Below are 20,094 nucleotides of genomic sequence, written 5' to 3' on the forward strand. Positions count from 1 at the left end.
GGACTAGTTACACTTAACAAATTGAAGAGATTAAAAAGAATGAGAATGGGTGAGGTTGACTCTTGAAAGCCTAACTGGGCATGAATTTTTCTTGTGAATAATCTGGTAATATACATGACCTAATAAATCTATTCCTAGGAATGTATCCTAAATAAATATGTTGTTATATATATGGAGAGATAGATATAGATAGATACATGTATAATGAGTATCACTGAAGATTTGTTTAAACAAACTGCATTTAAATTTGATTGGGACTGTCTTACATTTATTGATTCACTTAGATTTTGTTACATTACTGGAATATATTTATAGAAAACTGTTATTTTTATAATATTGATTTCCTATTCAGGAACATAAAATTCTTCTGCATCTATTCATACTGTCTTTTATGTAACATAATAGACTCTACTTTTTTTTTTTTTTTTTTTTTTTTTTTGCGGTATGCGGGCCTCTCACTGCCGTGGCCTCTCCCATTGCGGAGCATAGGCTCCGGACGTGCAGGCTCAGCAGCCATGGCTCACGGGCCCAGCCCCTCCGCGGCATGTGGGATCTTCCCGGACCGGGGCACGAACCCGTGTCCCCTGCATCGGCAGGTGGACTCTCAACCACTGCACCACCAGGGAAGCCCGACTCTACATATTTTTTAGAAAGTTTATCACTAGGCAGTTTACATTTTAGGTTGCTGCTTTGAAATGATCCCTTTTTAAGTTATATTTAATGCTATATAGGAAATTCATTGATTTTTGAATATTTAAAAAATTTCCTGCCATGGCCTTTTATTTTTAATTTTAATAGTTAGTTTTCGTTGATTTGCCTGGATTTCCAGGTAGACATATAATGATAATTTTGCTTTACCTTTTCAAAATGTTGATAACTCGTACTCGGTTTTCTTGTCTGATTGCTTTTATGTAAAACTTTCAGAAGGATTTTAATACATATTAAAGAAATATTCTGCAATTTTGGTTTGGGCAGGAATGGATACTAAATTTTTATTGTATGATTTTTGGCATCTATTGAGATAACAATATATATTTTTCTTCTTTTGTCAAACAAAGATGATAAAAATACATTAATTTTAAGACAATCAACTACTCTAGGTTAAATCTACTTGTATGGTGACATTGCTGTTATTATCACATGCAGTTTAATTTGATTTCTTAAAATGTTATTAGGGATTTGATACTAGAGTTATGATAAGGTTGTAAAAATTGAGTAGCTTCTATGCCTTCTCTAAAACCATGGAAGAGTTTATGTAGCATAGGGATAATGTGTTCCTTAAATGTTTAGGGGAGCATGAAATCATTTCTTCCCATGAAAACCTTTAGACCTAATGTTTTTAGGGGAGTTTTTAAAATAATTTTCTTAACTTCTTCTATCTTTATTAGGTTTCTTAGGGCTTTCCCTCTTCTAGAGTCAATTTTAGTCATGTATATTTTCCTAGACAATTATCTTTATTATCACAATTTATATATTTTAACACATTCAATACATTTTACCATTTTTAATATTTTCTTAAAGTTGTTTTTTACCCAATATTTGTTTCTCTGGTTATGGTCTGTATAATCAGGTCATTTGCTTTTTTTCCTTTTTTCTTAATTAGCTTTGCCAACAATTTGTCTATTTCATTGGGCTTTACAAATAACCAGATTTTGGATTTATACGTTCATTTTACTTTTTTATTTCTATTTTGCATTTCATTTTGTTTTTTTTCTTAACTTATGAATTTCTTCCTCTTGTTTTCCTTATGGTTATTTTGTTTTTGTTGTTCCTATACCTTTATTTGGATGCTTCATTCTTCTTTGATAATAAAAGCATTTAAAGTTTTGAATTATCCTGAGAGCAACTTTGAACACATACCATTATGTTATGATGTGTGTTGTTATTATTGTTATTATCAAACAGTCTATGACTAGAGTTTTGATTTATTCTTGGAGATAGAGTTTATTTAGGAAAAGCTTTTCTTTGTTTCTCTATTATTTAATATTTGTTTATCCTCTTGTATTGATTTTAAATTTTATTGTGAGGTGTTCAGAGATGTTGGCCTATAAAAACAGTTTCACTTTTTGGAGTTCAGTTTTCTTGTATAAAATATAATTAATTTCTAAAAATATTTCATAGCCTTTGAAAACATTATTTTATATATCAAGGATTATGGATTGAATTTTGCCCCCTCCCTGCCCCCGCCACCAGCCAAATTTCCATGTTGAAGCCCTAACTCACAATGTGATGGTGTTTGGAGATGGAGCCTTTGGGAGATGACTAGATATAGATGAGGTCCTGAGGGTGGGGTCCTCATGGTGGATTCAGTGCCCTTATATGTAGAGACAACAGAGAGCTCCTTTTCTGTCTGTCTGTCATTCTCTCTCCCTCTCCAGAAACCGAAACTGCTAGCACCTTGATCTTAGATTTCCTAGCTCCTAGGACTGTGAGAAAATAAATTTCTGTTGTTTAAGCCACTTAGTGTATGGTATTTTGCTATGGCAGCCATAGAAGGTGGCAAGTGTCATAATCTAACCAACCTAGTTACTTTAATTTTTGTGTATCCCTTTCCAGCTATCACTCATTTATGTCCATACTGGGCTGTATAATTGTTGGATATGGTGAAGTGCACAGTTTTAATTGGAAGCTGGGAATATGCCTAGGGCCAAGAAAGAAATGGATTTCGTTATTTTGGTAATCCAAGAGTCTGGGAAAAATAGCTCAGCTTTGGAATTGGGAGGTCATATGTCGATAATGGATATTCAAAAGTTTAATGACAGGACAAGACCACACAAAAGGAAATATTGATGGCTTGAAGGCAATTTCATACCACTTAAAACTAAATGTATCTAGTTGAGTGATGCATATCTTTGTACCTGAACTTATCTTGCGATATGTAGTTAGTTCATTGGGATTCTCTGGCACTGGAGAAAATGAATAATTTCCAGTGGCCTGCTACATGTGCAATACAGTGGTGTGGAAGGACAAGTATAAGAGAAGTATTGGAAGAAAAGTGTATATTACTCTCAGGGGCCAAAGCAGCTCAAGCTAATTATGATAATTATGAATTATAGTTTTCAGTTTAAAAGCTTATCACACAGGCTCTAAGACTTTGCTTAATTCACATCTCTTACTAATTAATCAACTAACAAATTCAGCAAACACTTATGGAGTGCTTACTACATGCCAGCACTCTGTTAGGCATTGGAGAAACAGAGTGGAATAAAACATGTTCTCTTTCTTCCAGAGCTGGCAGTGGCATAGGAACACAATTACAGTACAATGTGATCAAGTTTGGAAACACATAATTATAATATAGTGTGGTCAGGTTTGCAGAGTGTCCGAGGCCACACAGCTAGCTACAGGCATAAGAAAGACTAGAATTCTGATTTCTTGATTCTGAGCCCACTCTTATTTCTACTGCAGCAATACTGCCTGCCATAAAATGTTAAATATGAGCAAATAAAACTAGATATAATTTCAAATTAAGACTCACCATTGATTTATTTGAAAATAACCATACCTTGACGTAGCTGAATCAGCACTTCTCCTGGTGTCACCTGGGTATTAATTTCATTTTCACTTGGTGTTACATGCACAGATGGGTATTCTATCAAATCAATTGAGCAGCCTTTGTTTATTAAATTGGAAACAATATCACAACGTTCATTCTTTGATCCACCTGAAATGAAATCCTGTTTAAAAGAAGGAAAATCACTGATGTTTTTAGTGCATATCATCTCAGTTATAACCAAAGAAAACCACATAACAAACACTGCAAAGAAGCCATCTTCCAATATTGTACAAATTATACAACTGTTAAGAATAGCTGCATGTTTCCAATAAGAATACTGGCAAATTTGTCTTAAATAAAGCTTTAATTTCTAAATGTTATTTTGAAAGAAGAAAATGAATAATAAAAAGATTTAAACTAAGTACTTTAAATATTGTTAACTGATCACTGTAAAATTATACCAACTTAATTCTTTCTAAATATTTTACTTTGGAAATACTGCTCCAAAAGAAAATTTAGCCAAAATAGACCATTCAGTGTGGTTCCACATGTAAGCTTCAGTTCTCAAAGAACCCAACTGGTATGTTTACTATATACTGTTATGTTTGGAATGTGAGAGCAAGTCCTTAGAAATCACATGCCTAATTAGGTACTGAAAATTCATAAAAGAATGAATTGGAAATCTGTATTTCTTAGACTAAAAATTTCCCGACTTCTTATACATGTAACAGCCTATAATTCAGTAGACCAAGGAAGATGCTCATAATGAGGCTGGGAGATATAAAAGTGCAGCTCAAATTCTCCTGATTTTGAACAGAATCTTGAACTTTCATTACCATTCAGCACTGGTTAGTTGATGGTAATCCAATAGCCATCCAGTAAACTTGGAATTAATGGAGCAAGCTTAAAATATAATTTATCTTGACTGAGAAAGATTTGATATTTTTATCTTTGAATGTAACCATTCAGGATTTTTCCTAAGAACAGGAAATGTATTGAAAAGTATAGAAAGATAGTTTATTATATATAATGTTGGCCTGAATTATTTGGGATATTTGCTTACATATTGGCTGGATATTTGCTTAGTGATCTTCCTGGATGTGGCTATTTTGATCTGGCATTCAGTCATTCCTCATCTAGTTCAACCGATTCAAAGAACTGGGTTTCTGATCAATTACTCATTCAATCAAAGAATGTTGACTGAATACTTACTCAGGGACAGTAGTTTGTTAGGTGCTGAGGATACAGACTGGAACACGACAGATAGAGTCCCTGTTATCAGAGTCAACAGACCATCAGTGAATTCAGCCATTAAGCAAGTAAATGTAATTATCATAGGCATTAAATTTAGGGGAAGCACAGAATGTCATAGGGTTATGGAGAAAAGAGATTATATTCAAGTTTAATATTAGTTGACTATGAGATCACTAATTATGAATAAGGAGATCCTTGGCACTGGTGAGGAATTAGATGGGATGGTGGTAGGCAATATAAAAACATTCATACAAAGATTTTAATTTAATTCTTCTCTCAATTTAGAAAAAGGGTTGGAAAACTAGAGACAGTGGGACAAACACAGCTCATGGCTTGTTTTTGTATGGCTTGAGTGCTAAAAAATACTTGTTACATTTTTTAAATGCCGTAAAACAATAAAAAAGGAGAAGAAGAATGTACAACAGAGATAGTATGTGGCATAAAAAATTTAACTATGTGACCCTTTACAGTACAGATCCTGAATTAGAGTGTGGTGCACAGTTGTAATATAAATATAATTAAAAGACAAAAGAGAGGGCTTCCCTGGTGGCACGGTGGTTGAGAATCCGCCTGCCAATGCAGGGGACACAGGTTCGAGCCCTGGTCGGGGAAGATCCCACATGCTGCGGAGCAACTAAGCCCGTGCACCACGACTACTGAGCCTGCACTCTAGACCCCGTGAGCCACAACTACTGAGCCCACTTGCCACAGCTACTGAAGTCCGCGTGCCTAGAGCCCGTGCTCTGCAAGAGAAGCCACTGCAGTGAGAAGGCAGCGCACTGCAACGAAGAGTAGCCCCCGCTCGCCACAACTAGAGAAAAGCCCACACACAGCAACAAAGACCCAATGCAGCCAAAAATAAATAAATAAATTTGTTTTAAAAAAAGACAAAAGAGAATATGTTCTTTTCAGTCAAGATCTCCAGGTGTCATTGGTGAATGACTTCATGGGAATAGAAGAATTCGATTTGCCTTGCTATTGACCATACACCTAGATTTTAGCCTGAAGTTTAAAATGTTTAAAGCCTTAATTTCTCATTTCCAAGTTTATCCTATCTGTTGTTAAAACTTAGAGGTTCTGAATGTGAGATTTAGTTTTTAAACAACTTGGAGCTCCTCAGAGAAAGGTGGCATATACTCCTAGATATAAGGGGCTGGATGGGGAATCTCAGCTGTCCCAGAGCCTGGGGAATACTGAGGGCGTGTAAGGCTTGGTACATGTATGCTCATTCATGCCTCCCATGAAGGCCACAGACCAAGGGCCACATGTGTTTTAATTTAATTAATTTAAGTAAAAACTGCAAGCCTTCAAATCAGGAAAGGAAATAAAATACAAATAACTCTGATTTTTCTTTTCAGCCGGAAATTTTGTGATTTGTATATACAGAATGAAAAAGAGGGGAGGGTGGTTAATTCACTGCAACTATACATCAAGCTATGCCATTTGACCTTTAAATGTCAAATCATTTTGCTGAAATAGGCCAAAATTTGTTTTGCAGTGTCTGAATCAGCATGGCTGTTTTTACTCTACTGTAAAAACTAAGTTAGAAAAACATTGCCAATTTGACAATTAGGTTTGAGAAGGGAAGAAAAGATCGTGGCATCAAAATAAAGAATGGAATGCTGCCCCTACCCACTGTGGCCTACTTTCCACTCTGTATAAAAGAAAAGAATTTGAAACCACACCCTTTTAACTTCTGGTGTTTTGTGTCATTTTAATGTCTTCTAATTCTTATATTTTACTTTTTCTACAAGAATTACTCAAACAAACTTATACTCCAGCTGTCTAAAACCTATTTGAGAATGAAAAGCCCAGGTTAGAAAGTTGCCCTGGTTGGCTTCTCATCAGTTGTTACTTTCATCCGTTTAATGTAGTCTGGAGATATAAATAGGAAGAGGTTTTTCTCCTACTCGTTTCTGAGTCTTTCTAACCTCCAAGCATGGCAATCTGCACAGAAATGAAAGAATTCTATCATCTTCCTTTTTGACAGTGGATGCCCTTTGTATTGTATTTCAGTTTAATTATGCTCCAAGGCTGCCCTGTAAACTTCTGGCTATGTAATCACAACCTGTATCTGACATATCAGGCAGAAGAGGAAGAGAAGTCTTCAAAACTTTCACATATGTTAAGTGGTCTTTTTTTTTCACATATGTTATGTCAAGTCTTTCACATATGTCAAAAGGAATATGAGGCATTGAACTAGGTAATATTGATACAATTTTGTCTATCCTAAATATTTTCAGTTCCTTTTATGTAGCATGGAGAAAAAGAGAAGTCAAAATATATAGAATGGCAGATTGACATGCTACACAAGAATGCAGACAAATTGATTATACTCTGTGTAAATTTTCTAGTGAACTTTTACTTTTGACCAGCTTTGAGAATTACACAAACCAGGCTTAAGTTGTTCATGTTTATCTTTTCTAATCATGAACAGAGAAAAAAATGCCTCTTTCTTTCTTGTCCCTCTACTCTTGCTGGCTGAGAAATAAAACCATCAGTTGCATATGTGACTAAATGGTGGGCAATCTTTCAAAATTAACCATTGCATTTTTCCTTTCAGTGGTGTCAGGTCAGCATGTAGGGAGTGGACAGCTCCTTCTGTTAATGATATGGCCAGTGACTGAGTCCTAACATGGGTTGCTTCCCCTGACGTTGTATTCTTATCACAGGCAATTTTCTTAGCTTCCTAAGTCTGAATGAATTGCTCTAGAGTCTCACCATAGTTCTTATAGTAACTTAAGCAATGCCTGTGTGCTAAATGCCTTCCACATACAGTTTCATTTAAACTTCACAACAGTGTGTCATAGTTACAGTTATTATTTCCATTTTAGAGCTAGGGAAAACTGAGGCTCAGAGTGGATAGGTTAACATGGCCAAGTTTACATAGTTGGAAATTGATGGCACTGGGATTTGAATCCAAGTTGATCTCATTTCAGAGCCTGCTTTGTCAACACATAAATTAGACTACCCTGCACCATATAGAAGAAGATTTTGGGATATGAACAGCCAAGTCGTTTCTGGATGTTTTCTGAGATCCCCTTCTGAGGATTGGACCAACAGCAGACACCTCTGGAAGCCACCCTACGTTTCCTCCTTGGCTTACCTCCTTCCATTTGACCACCCATCCTCTGAATACACAAAATCCCTCCTCCGTGGCAGGACTGACATTGCTACTCCCATAACTGTGACTCTCCAGACTTTTCATGCCAGTAGAGGTGTGAGATGGAGAAGGGTGCTCTCTGGAAACTGACATTCTATATGGCTGGCATGTTGCATTTAGCTGGTAACTGGGTTTCTGAACCATCTTTTGAAAATCCCTCTAAACTATAGTCACTAAAGTTCTCAGGAGCTGAAGTTAAGTTGGCACAATCTTCACAACTCTAATGATCTTCCTCGGTCATGCAGTAGAGATCTAAAACGGAGTGTTGGGTGGGGGTCAGGAAATATCAACATATCAACAAATGTAAAACATACCTGACAAGGAAAAACTGGAAGTAAACTTCAAACTCAAGGTTATAGAGATGAGGAAAGGGAGGCTCAGAGAAAAGAGTGAATTCTGTCTGGTCATTTGGATCATAGGAGGGAATGAGGTTGGTCCTGGAAACTGTGGAATTGTCCTCTCTATGACATTGCCTGGCTCCATGGGTTCTGGCAAAGCACTGCCTAGTTTTGAGTGACATCTGATTTTCTGACCGATAAAGCCCAGAGTACATCCAGGAAGCCTTTGGGCTGTCAGTAGGAGGGCTGCTTACTTTCAGAAGACATGGCTACTGTTTCATGATCCCCTCCCCTGCCTTTTTCCTGACTTGTTGCATAGAAGAAAGTAATGTCCATCATCCTTTGCTACTTTTCATATTTCTGTTTCCTCTTGGGGGATGTATAAAAGGACAAGTAATAACAGAAGAGACTGGAAAGATAACGGTAGATACAGTTTTTCCATCTAAATCAGAGGCTGCAAAAGCTAGAGATTTCTCTTCATGTCAAGCAAAAGGCCATTAAAGCTCTGTTTGTTTCACTTCTCAGGAACTACATAAATAATTGTAAAGTTACCTAGGCAATCTCATAAAAAAAAAACAACCCAAATTAGCAGTTGGCTTCCTCATTGAAACTTATTATATAAGGTAGTTTTGATTGAAGATTACCAACAAAAGAAAAAACTCAATACAAGTTTAGAGCCAAGAAGGAAGGAACACATAATCGTTTTATAAAAAAGTTTGTTATTGGGATATGTTTCTCTTTATTTGACTATAAAAACACAAATTTTGAAGAATAAACATTTTCTGGTTATTCTCCATGTAACAGAATTTAATGTACACAATATTGCATGAATTGAGTCACATGTCAAAGAAAAGCATCCCATTTTGCATAAGTAGCCAGTGATCTGATGTACAGTGTTATGAAATGGAGCAAATCACTTATCTCCAAGTATTTCAAATAAAAACAAATGAGATGGAACAATAAATTAACTTGCTTTTCTTTAATAAGCAAGCACAAGACAACGATCCAACTTGGATATATAACCTAATGCCCCAAGCTGCAGCAAGAATTTCACACAAAGCCTACTGACCTATCAAAAGTTACTATCCGTGTTTGCCAGTTCTCTCTATAGAACAGATGGAAAACATAAAATGGTTTGCACTTCATTTCAAAATTACCATAATTTTCCTAATAGAAAGGTTATACTTATATTCAGCCAGATATGCTGTTTCCAAGCATGAAACCAAAGAAAATTTTCCTGATGCTCAGCAGTATCTTTCTTTTTCCTGATGCATCTTCAAGGCACAGAATATTAGATCAGTGAAATCATGCTAGAAAGAAGGTCAATTTTAAGGAAAAGAGAAAAGGGCAAAAAAGGAAAGAAAGAAAAAGGCACACCTCTTGAGCACACCATCCACATTCCGGACCCAGCGCAAGGCACTTGGTGCAGGACACTGCATTCGAAGATGCACATCTATTGTCTTCTGTAATGGAGGATAAAATGAGGCATTACAGTTTACTCTGATATTGGGAAGTATGTGCAATTCTAGACCAAAATGTATTTTGAAAACTGAAATAAGCTGACCCATAGTTTTAAGTACATGACATCAAAAAATATATAATTTCTTTGGGAATTGTTAACCTGATCACTGCAATTAATATGTACCGTATTTTCTGGATGGCTATCATCTGGTTTTATAAAATTAGGGAAAAGAAGGTGATAAAAATATGACTTTAATTAGGTTTGGGGGTTTGGTTTGAAATTCTGTTGCAATGGCAGAGGATCCTCCAAATTTTTTAGTGTGCTCAGGTTTCCCTGTAGTTCATATTATCTGAACCAATGAGGTGTTTTTGGATCTAGAATTTTTCTGTAAAAATAATCATATACAAACCTCAATCTCAACATGTAAATCCATGTTGAGTCACAGTGAATGAAGTTTCTGAGAAACATTCTTGATGGACATACACAGTAGTTCACTTGGTAATTCTGCCTGCATTAATATTGATTATTTTGGCATGAAGGATATCAGAACCAGACAAAATGGCAATGATTCAGTATTTTAGAAATAAAGTGGTTAAAATGAATGGGTTGTTTTAGTTAACCTCATTTAATTTCTCTGACTGGACCACTTTAAGATTATGACCAATTCACTTTTCCATAGCTACCCACACTTGTCTGTTATGTGTTAATAACATAGTTGTGCCTGGATACTATTTACCTTTATCCTTCTAGCCACTATCTACTTAGATCATTAAAAAGAGGCTCATGTTACAGACTTAAACACATAAAATATAATAAAGAGAGAGTCATAAATTATTTTATCATGAGGTTTTAGTGGAACAATCACATGCTTCCCATACTCCATCCTTTACAATGAAATGTCCCAAGGACATGGGAAATCACAGCATTCTACCCATCTCACACACACACAGTAAATAACATAGACATCCCGGCTTTAAGTAGTTCACAGTCCAGGTGAGGCGTAAACTGTATAAGCAAACAATAAAATACAGGGTGATAAGCATAACAAAATATCACCAATGCACTATGGGAATATGGTGAGGATCTTCTCACTCTACTTAGAGGGAAGGGCAGGGGTCAGAGAAGAGGGCATGTTTGCGGACGGCTCCCCAGAGGCAGTGATACCTAGTATGTCTCTTTGCCCTCTCATTTTGTTTCTTCTCATTTGTGTTCATCTCTTTCTAAAAAATGTAATAGGCATGAAAGAAGACTGTGTGTGTGCCCAATCACACATGCATATCGAAGTTTGAAAGGGGATAGAGTCTACAAAATCTCTAGCTATCCCCATCTAATTGGTTTCTCTTTTCCTTCTCTCTCAACTTGCCCCAACATTCTTGAAGAAAGGGTTAAAACGGTTCTGACCTGGAGGTGGCATGGGATGGGTGTTGGCAGTGAAGAGAGAGAGAGGAATACAGAGGAGTAAACATAGCAGAGAGGTGCATTGGGATATTGGGAAGTATGTGCAATTCTAGACCAAAATGTATTTTGAAAACTGAAATAACTGGGGTGGTAGTGAGCACTCTTCCCTGTATTTCCCCAGACACCAATGAGTTAAGCTAAAAGCATTCTTCCCTAACATCTCATTGTTCTATTATCCTTCTCTTCTGTCCCCTTCATCCTTTGTCCTTGGCTTTACATCAACTTTTAAAATACACCATCCAAAACATCTTCCCTGATCTAGATGCACTGCACTGGCCTAGAATTTTCTTCACTGGCCTAGAATTCCAAGGACTAAAAAAATAACTAATGTTTGGACTCTCTTTACTACAGTGTGGTCACCAACTATGCAGACTCCATAACCTAAAAATCTTCCATCTGACTTATCCTCCAAAACTGTAAAACCTTCTTATTCCTAAAGTATTCAGAAGAGGAGTGACCTTTTTAGTTTTGTTCTCAGAAAACAAATCAGTTTAGGTCTAGAAGTCAAGCACATTTGCAGACCTAACTTGACCTTTACTAACTTTTAAGCTTGACCCAGCTGGAAGATGGAATTAAGTCTATTTCAGATCAGAGTTGACCAAGCCTTTCACTGAATAGGTAGGACTTTTGCTCTGGCAGTTAAGACTGCAGTCTCCTAGAAGGGAAGCTGCAGATTCTATGACTTTGGTCTTTGTTTCTAATGGTTGTCTGACTCTGTCTTAAGTTAACCTGGTTCAAGTTCAAGTCAGGCTCCTACTTCTATAGCACATGTAGTAAATAATGCATTTATAAGCAAACATCTGTTCTCTCTGAATCTTTTTTTTAAATTATTAATTAATTAATTAATTTTCGGCTGTGTTGGGTCTTCGTTGCTGCGCATGGGCTTTCTTTAGCTGCGTCGAGTGGGGGCTACTCTTCGTTGCAGGGCGCGGGCTTCTCATTGCAGCTGTTTCTCTTGTTGTGGAGCACGGGCTCTAAGCACATGGGCTTCAGTAGTTGTGGCATGCGGGCTCAGTAGTTTTGTCACGTGGGCTCTAGAGCGCAGGCTCAGTAGTTGTGGTGCACGGGCTTAGTTGCTCCGTGGCATGTGGGAACTTCCCCGACCAGGGCTCGAACCCGTGTCCCCTGCATTGGAAGGCAGATTCTTAACCACTGCGCCACCAGGGAAGCCCTGTTCTCTCTGAATTTTGTTTTCTGTTTTCTTTTAAAAGTTCTAGTGCCAACCTCCATTCTCAAACTTCATATACCTAAGGATGATGACCAAGGGACACAGAGACTTTGGTTCTGTTAACACTTCCCAGGTTCCAAGGCTGACATTTCTCAGAGTCTATTTAACTACAGGAAAAATGATCCTGTTTAGATGATATGTTTATTAATATTATTTTGAGGATGTTTAATCTGCAGAAGTGAAAGGAAGAAGAAAATGGACCAAGAAAAAAATAACCTAAAGACAGTAGAAATTTCAACGTTTAGCTTGGGATCTTTCCATAAGTCACGTGATCAGATCAAGTGAAATTTCTAGGAAACATTTCTAATGTTTTTCTGGTCTAAAGTGTACACCACAAAATTTCAACAAAATTTAAAGGATGTCCATAGTTATCTGGAAGAATGAACTGAAAACTGATAAGGATTATCGTCTGTGGTATTTAGAATCAATCATTCTAGATCCTCCTGTTACTCCTAGACAGAATGATTTGTAAAAAATGCAGAAATGGATTTTTTCCAGACAGCATCCTCTTCCTAATTGCATTTACTATACAAATTAAATTAAACTTGGATAATTATATAAAACTGCTTCCTTTAAAAAAAACAACAGAATAAACACTGATATGTATTCTACTTTGGTAACAGTCAAAACCAGGCAAGTTGAGCACATGTAGAATAAAGTTTGGAATATAACTTAAGGGTTTCCTTGTTCTAGGTGTATATCATAGTCATGTAGATGTTACAGATATCTTCAAAATACATTACCTGATTACTGAAAGTTCTTGCATAACATGACATTTAATGTGTTATCATTTGATATAAAAGTTAAAACAAAGAAATAGATTCCTGTTTTAATCACTTGTAATTATCTAGTTATTCCAAGTTTTGACTGAGGAACTGTTTTGTAAAGGCCCCTACAAAAATATAGGGAGGGAGGAGGTGGTTCAGGTCTCCTTCTTTGAAAATCAGGCACAGGAAACAGAACCAAAGTCACAGTTAAATTTCATAGGGATTAAGTAAAGGGGCAAGGGAGAAAAGGTGGAAGCATGGAAGCTCTTTGGAAAAGATGGATCTGAGTAGGGAAGCTTGGAAGAGCTTAGAAATGTATTACAAGTTTGGTTCAGTGGGTTGTGTAGGCTTCCTGCTGGAGGAGACTAGTGCCTGTGTTCTGGTGGATGAGGCTGGATCTTGTCTCTCTGGTGGGCAGGATCACATCTGGTGGTGCGTTTTGGGGTGTCTGTGGCCTTATTATGATTTTAGGCAGCCTCTCTGCTAATGGGTGGTGTTGTGTTCCTGTCTTGCTAGTTGTTTGGCATAGGGTGTCCAGCACTGTAGCTTGCTGGTCGTTGAGTGAAGCTGGGTGTTGGTGTTGAGATGGAGATCTCTGGGAGATTTTCGCCATTTGATATTACGTGGAGCTGGGAGGTCTCTTGTGGACCAGTGTCCTGAAGTTGGCTCTCCCACCTCAGAGGCACAGCACTGACTCCTGGCTGGAGCACCAAGAGCCTTTCATCCACACGGCTCAGAATAAAAGGGAGAAAAAATAGAAAGAAAGAAAGAAAGAGGATAAAATAAAATAAAATAAAGTTATTAAAATAAAAAATAATTATTAAGAAAAAAGTTTTTTTTAAAAAGTAAAAAAAAAAAACACAGATGGACAGAACCCTAGGACAAATGGTGAAAGCAAAGCTATACAGACAAAATCTCACACAGAAGCATAAACATACACACTCACAAAAAGAGGGAAAGGGGAAAAAATAATATATCTTGCTCCCAAAGTCCACCTGCCCAGAGATAAACCCACACACATATGGTAACCTTATCTTTGATAAAGGAGGCAAGAATATACAGTGGAGAAAAGACAGCCTCTTCAATAAGTGGTGCTGGGAAAACTGGACAGGTACATGTAAAAGTATGAAATTAGAACACTCCCTAACACCATACACAAAAATAAACTCAACATGGATTAAAGACCTAAATGTAAGGCCGGACGCTATCAAACTCTTAGAGGAAAACATAGGCAGAACACTCTATGACCTAAATCACAGCAAGATCCTTTTTTTTTTTTTTTTTTTTCTTTTTGCGGTATGCGGGCCTCTCACTGCTGTGGCCCCTCCCGTTGCGGAGCACAGGCTCCGGATGCGCAGGCCCAACGGCCATGGCTCACGGGCCCAGCCGCTCCGCGGCATATGGGATCCTCCCAGACCGGGGCACGAACCCGTATCCCCTGCATCGGCAGGCGGACTCTCAACCACTGCGCCACCAGGGAGGCCCAGCAAGATCCTTTTTGACCCACCTCCTAGAGAAATGGAAATAAAAACAAAAATAAACAAATGGGACCTAATGAAACTTAAAAGCTTTTGCACAGCAAAGGAAACCAAAAACAAGACGAAAAGACAACCCTCAGAATGGGAGAAAATATTTGCAAATGAAGCAACTGACAAAGGATTAATCTCCAAGATTTACAAGCAGCTCATGCAGCTCAATAACAAAAAAACAAACAACCCAATCCAAAAATGGGCAGAAGACCTAAATAGACATTTCTCCAAAGAAGATTTACAGAGTGCCAACAAACACATGAAAGAATGCTCAACATCATTAATCATTAGAGAAATGCAAATCAACACTACAATGAGATACCATCTCACACTGGTCAGAACAGCCATCATCAAAAAATCTAGAAACAATAAATGCTGGAGAGGGTGTGGAGAAAAGGGAACCCTCTTGCACTGTTGGTGGGAATGTTAATTGATACAGCCACTATGGAGAACAGTATGGAGGTTCCTTAAAAAACTAAAAATAGAACTACCATATGACCCAGCAATCCCACTACTGGACATATACCCTGAGAAAACCATAATTTAAAAAGAGTCATGGACCAAAATGTTCATTGCAGCTCTATTTACAATAGCCAGGACATGGAAGCAACCTAAGTGTCCATCATCGGATGAATGGATAAAGAAGATGTGGCACATATGTACAATGGACTATTACTCAGCTATAAAAAGAAACGAAATTGAGATATTTGTAGTGAGGTGGATGGACCTAGAGTCTGTCATAGAGAGTGAAGTAAGTCAGAAAGAGAAAAACAAATACCATATGCTAACACATATATATGGAATCTAAGAAAAAAAAAAGGTCATGAAGAACCTAGAGGTAAGAGGGAATAAAGACACAGACCTACTAGAGAATGGACTTGAGGATATGGGGAGGGGGAAGGGTAAGCTATGACAAAGTGAGAGAGTGGCATGGACATATATACACTACCAAACGTAAAATAGATAGCTAGTGGGAAGCAGCCGCATAGCACAGGGAGATCAGCTGGGTGGTTTGTGACCACCTAGAGGGGTGGGATAAACTAAAACTCAGAGAAGAGATATGGGGACATATGTATATGTATAACTGATTCACTTTGTTATAAAGCAGAAACTAACACATCATTGTAAAACAATTATACTCCAATAAAGATGTTAAAAATATTTTATCTAGGTAACAAGAACTAATAATAATAACTAATAATATTTTTTAAAAAAAGAAATGTATTACAAGGAAGTTAGTGCCTGAGGCAGTATCTCAAAACAGGGAGAGCAAGGAAATAATGCAACTATTGGTATTTCTCCTTTTTCTTCTAGTTTTTTCCTTGGAGTTCACATAAATAATACAAAATTGAATTGTTATATGTGGCAAAACTTCAACTACTAAAATGATTTTTATTCAACAAATGTATTTTTCAAGTGTGCTCATATAGAATTAGTTGAAAAACTTCACTTTAATATTTGTAGTTTGTTACTAAACTATAATTCAGAAAATACTATTCTCCATCAGTGGCATCCAGCCTAGATTGGCAAATTTTTCTCCTCTACCTCTAACATACTGCTTAATTTCTTTTGAACTTGTAGCAAATAAGCATTCAGCCCATGTAAATGAAAATGAGTACCTTTATGGGGAAAACCATTTTGTCTAAATAATTTTGCCTCTACTTGCACTTGAAGAAACATAGACCTACATTTATGTTTAGTGAAAAACACCTTGGCTTCCTTTCTTTCTTGTCTCCCTGTTAGTATTTCCAGTGATTAGGTTTGATAGTCTAAAGATGTATTTGGAAAAAAGGTGGTGGTATGATAATGTTCAATTCTTATATAGTGGCTCAGGAAAAAGGGTGAGGGGATTCTAAGAAAAAATAATTGTCTTAGATCCTCAGAGGAAGAACCTGAGAGAGATTCTTGGCAAGTGATTTTTGAGAAGGGAACTGAGATGAGAAAGTCAGGACAAGGTGCTCAGCAAAGATGTTGGTGCAGTCCAAGTCTGATCTCAGCCTGATCCAACCCAGAAGTCATACCCAATTGACACCATGGAGTTGTCCCACCTTGAGTCAAGGGTGGTCTAACATTTATACCCTCATACCAGTCAGTCATCTGCTGCAGGCAGCCTGGAGGGCATAAGGTGGGGGGCAGGGTAGGTTAAAGTCCCAGATATCTTTGAGCCATGTAGTCTGCCTTGGTGGAAGCCAATTCTGAGAAGGTGGCATTTGTGAGCCATTAACAGACAGAATTCACAGTAGCTGGGGATGGTGTGCCAGCCTGTAAAAGGATTCCAGATGGGGTGCCAGCAACATCTACTAAAATGATGTACCCCAGAGAGTGATAAATAATTAGAGTAGCAGGCAGAGATTGCTATTTGCCTGCCTGTTCTTTACTAAGAGTATCCTAGTTTTGCTGAAGATGGCATTGAGAAGAACTGGAACATCACACTTTCCAGCCTCACTTACATGGTCATATGACTAGTTCTGATGACTGGGATGAGGAGGCAGAAATTGCTTAACGGGGCTTCTGTCAAAGTTCTTCAAAAAGAGGGCTGATTCAGCTGGAAGGCCCCTTTTGTCTTATGCTTGTCCTGCTTCTTCCTGCCTGGAACATGGATGTGATGTCTCAAACAGCAGCAGCAATCTTCATACTTGAGGTAACCTTTTTCATAGAAGCCAATAGTGAAGATGGCAAAAGTAAAGAAGCCCAGGCTGCTCATCACTGTGGAGTTGCTGCCCGCTTTCTGGGTTGTCTCTCAGAACTGTTTCTGACATTAAGAGGAAAATTCACCCCAATCTTACTTAAGCCACTATTTTTAAAGGCCCTGTTACTAGCAGATGAACACAATGCCTCAGACAGTTTTTCATCTGAGATTCAAAAGATAAATTAATGAGATGTCCATAGCAGCGTTATTTACAGTTGCCAAGATATGGAAGGAACATAAGTGTCTGTCAACAGATGAATGGATATAGAAGATGTGGTATACACACACACACACACACACACACACACACACACACACACAAAATGGAATATTACTCATCCATGAAAAAGAATGAAATTTTGCCATTTGCAACAACATGGATGGACTTGGAGGGTATTATACTAAGTGAAATAAGTCAGAGAAAGACAAATACTGTATGATATCACTTATATGTGGAATATATAAAATAAAACAAACTAGTGAATGTAACAGAAAGGAAACAGACTCACAGATATAGAGAACAAGCTATTAGTTACCAGTGGGGAGAGAGAAGGGGGGAGGGGCAAGATATAGGTAGAGGATTAAGAGTTACAAACTATTATGTATAAAAAAAAAGCTAGAAAGATATTGTACAACACAGGGAATATACCAATATTTTACAATAACTTAAAAGGAATATAACCTTTAAAAATTGTAAATCACTCTGTTGTACACCAGTAACTTACAATATTGTATGTCAACTACATCTCAATGAAAAAATGAAAAAAATTAATAAGAGAAAGACTTGAGCAGAATTAATATAACTGCTTTTTTAGAAATGTTAAGCATAACATCACTTTATGTGAAACAGATCATCCACCCTAAAGAGATTGTGTTTTTTCATGTTTTGCTATTCTTTGGAAAAGTAAGACTACTAGACTGTCAGTTCCTAGAAAACAGGTGCTTACACATATTTTCTTTCTTTCCTCGGTATCTGAGCCTAGCACCTGGTACACACTCAATTAATGTGGGATGAATAATTGATATTCCTAGTTGAGTTTGATTTGTCAATTTAATTTCTCAGGTCTTTCTAGCTCCTGAATATGCATTTTAAAATAATCTTTCTTTCCAAAACCTATTTATTGCAGAAGGCAATATAACTATGTTTACTTAATGTTTCACATCTGTATGACCTCATCTTGATGTTTCCAAATGTGAAAAAAAACAAATATACCTATAGTGACAAATTTCTTTTTATTTTTTTAACATCTTTATTGGAGTATAATTGCTTTACAATGGTGTGTTAATTTCTGCTTTATAACAAAGTGAATCAATTATACATATACATATGTTCCCATATCTCTTCCCTCTTGCATCTCCCTCCTTCCCACCCTCCCTATCCCACCCCTCTAGGTGGTCACAAACCACCTAGCTGATCTCCCTGTGCTATGCGGCTGCTTCCCACTAGCTATCTATTTTATGTTTGGTAGTGTATATATGTCCATGCCACTCTCTAGTGACAAATTTCTTTTCCTTACATTTGGTTTTCTGATACTGTACAGTTCTGCTGGTTTATTTTAAAGCAAGGCTAGTTTCTTTCTAAAGAACTCTGAATATGTGATGGAATGATACTGAATTGAAATAGCACTTTTGAATGCTACCATTATCAGATGCAAAACTACCAAATTCACTTTTTTTTCTTATTGTTCAGATCTAAATCAGATTCCATTTCAGCAAATGTTTTATGCCCCTATGAGGCTGAGTAACTTCTTACTGAGAGGAACTTCCTTATAATGCCAATGTTAGGCAATAGCATTAGTATCTTTTCTTCTTATTAACCAGGTTTATTAGACTTTTATTACATGTAATCCTCGTTTCAGGGACAAATTTCAACCTCCCTTGTTATATAGCAGAAAATCATGTGAGTACAATAGGGTTTTATGCTAGCATAAAGATTTTTGGAGCACAAACGGGGAAAATAAAGCCACTTTCAACACTGGGCAGGTTAAGAAATGTTAGGGCAATGCTTCACATTCCATTAGTCTGCCCTTCCCTATTTGGGGCAATCCCAGCATGAGTCAGTATTTAAAGTACGCTGGGATGGCATAAATCAAAACTCTAGTTCATGATGGAATTTACAAGAAGAACCACTGTGAAGCCACTGATGACACTCATTTGTGTTGAAATGGGCCACATCCAGAATGCTAGTCTGGAGGGGTCATATCAGAAACTTTTATTGTGACTCATTTACACACATTTTAACCAACTTTGCTTTGAAAAAATTCTGATTGCAGGCCATCTTCGGTGATTGTGTAATTTATGCTCTACACCAGAACAATTTTAACTTGAAAGGGGGAACTATTAACTACACTGGTGAAACAGGTGTAAACTGAAACTCCTCAGGCAAGCTGAGGCCTCAGGTCACCCTAAATGCACAGTAGTTTGGTGTGTAGAACAAGAAATAAAAACAATACACAAGGTAATCCATGCTCAGGTGATAGAAAATGTACAAGGAGAAATAAAACACCATGAGTTATTATTTGTTTTATAATGTGATCTATAAGCTTCATGTATTTGCATATCCAGTTCTCTCTTCAGATTGAGAAGTTCTCAGCTATTATTTCTTTTTTTAAAAATTTATTTATTTTTATTTTATTTATTTTTGGCTGCGTTGGGTCTTCTTTGCTATGCGCAGGCTCTCTCCAGTTGTGGCGAGCGGGGGCTACTCTTC

At 37.1% G+C, this 20,094-nt stretch overlaps 1 protein-coding gene across 1 annotated transcript in view; it reads right to left on the bottom strand.

Moving 5' to 3' along the window:
- Positions 1-20,094, bottom strand: part of ITGB8 (integrin subunit beta 8) — a gene marked incomplete at its 5' end in the record, with an annotated part of 96,806 nt that overhangs the window by 50,833 nt on the left and 25,879 nt on the right. Inside the window, 2 exons of the mRNA XM_082632046.1 lie at positions 3,506-3,677; positions 9,629-9,714. Of these exons, the coding sequence (XP_082488172.1) occupies positions 3,506-3,677; positions 9,629-9,714 (258 nt within the window). The remainder of the gene's footprint in view (positions 1-3,505; positions 3,678-9,628; positions 9,715-20,094) is intronic.

This window comes from Mesoplodon mirus (genome assembly GCF_964341445.2).
Source record: "Mesoplodon mirus genome assembly, chromosome: 9".
Lineage (NCBI taxonomy): Eukaryota > Metazoa > Chordata > Mammalia > Artiodactyla > Ziphiidae > Mesoplodon > Mesoplodon mirus.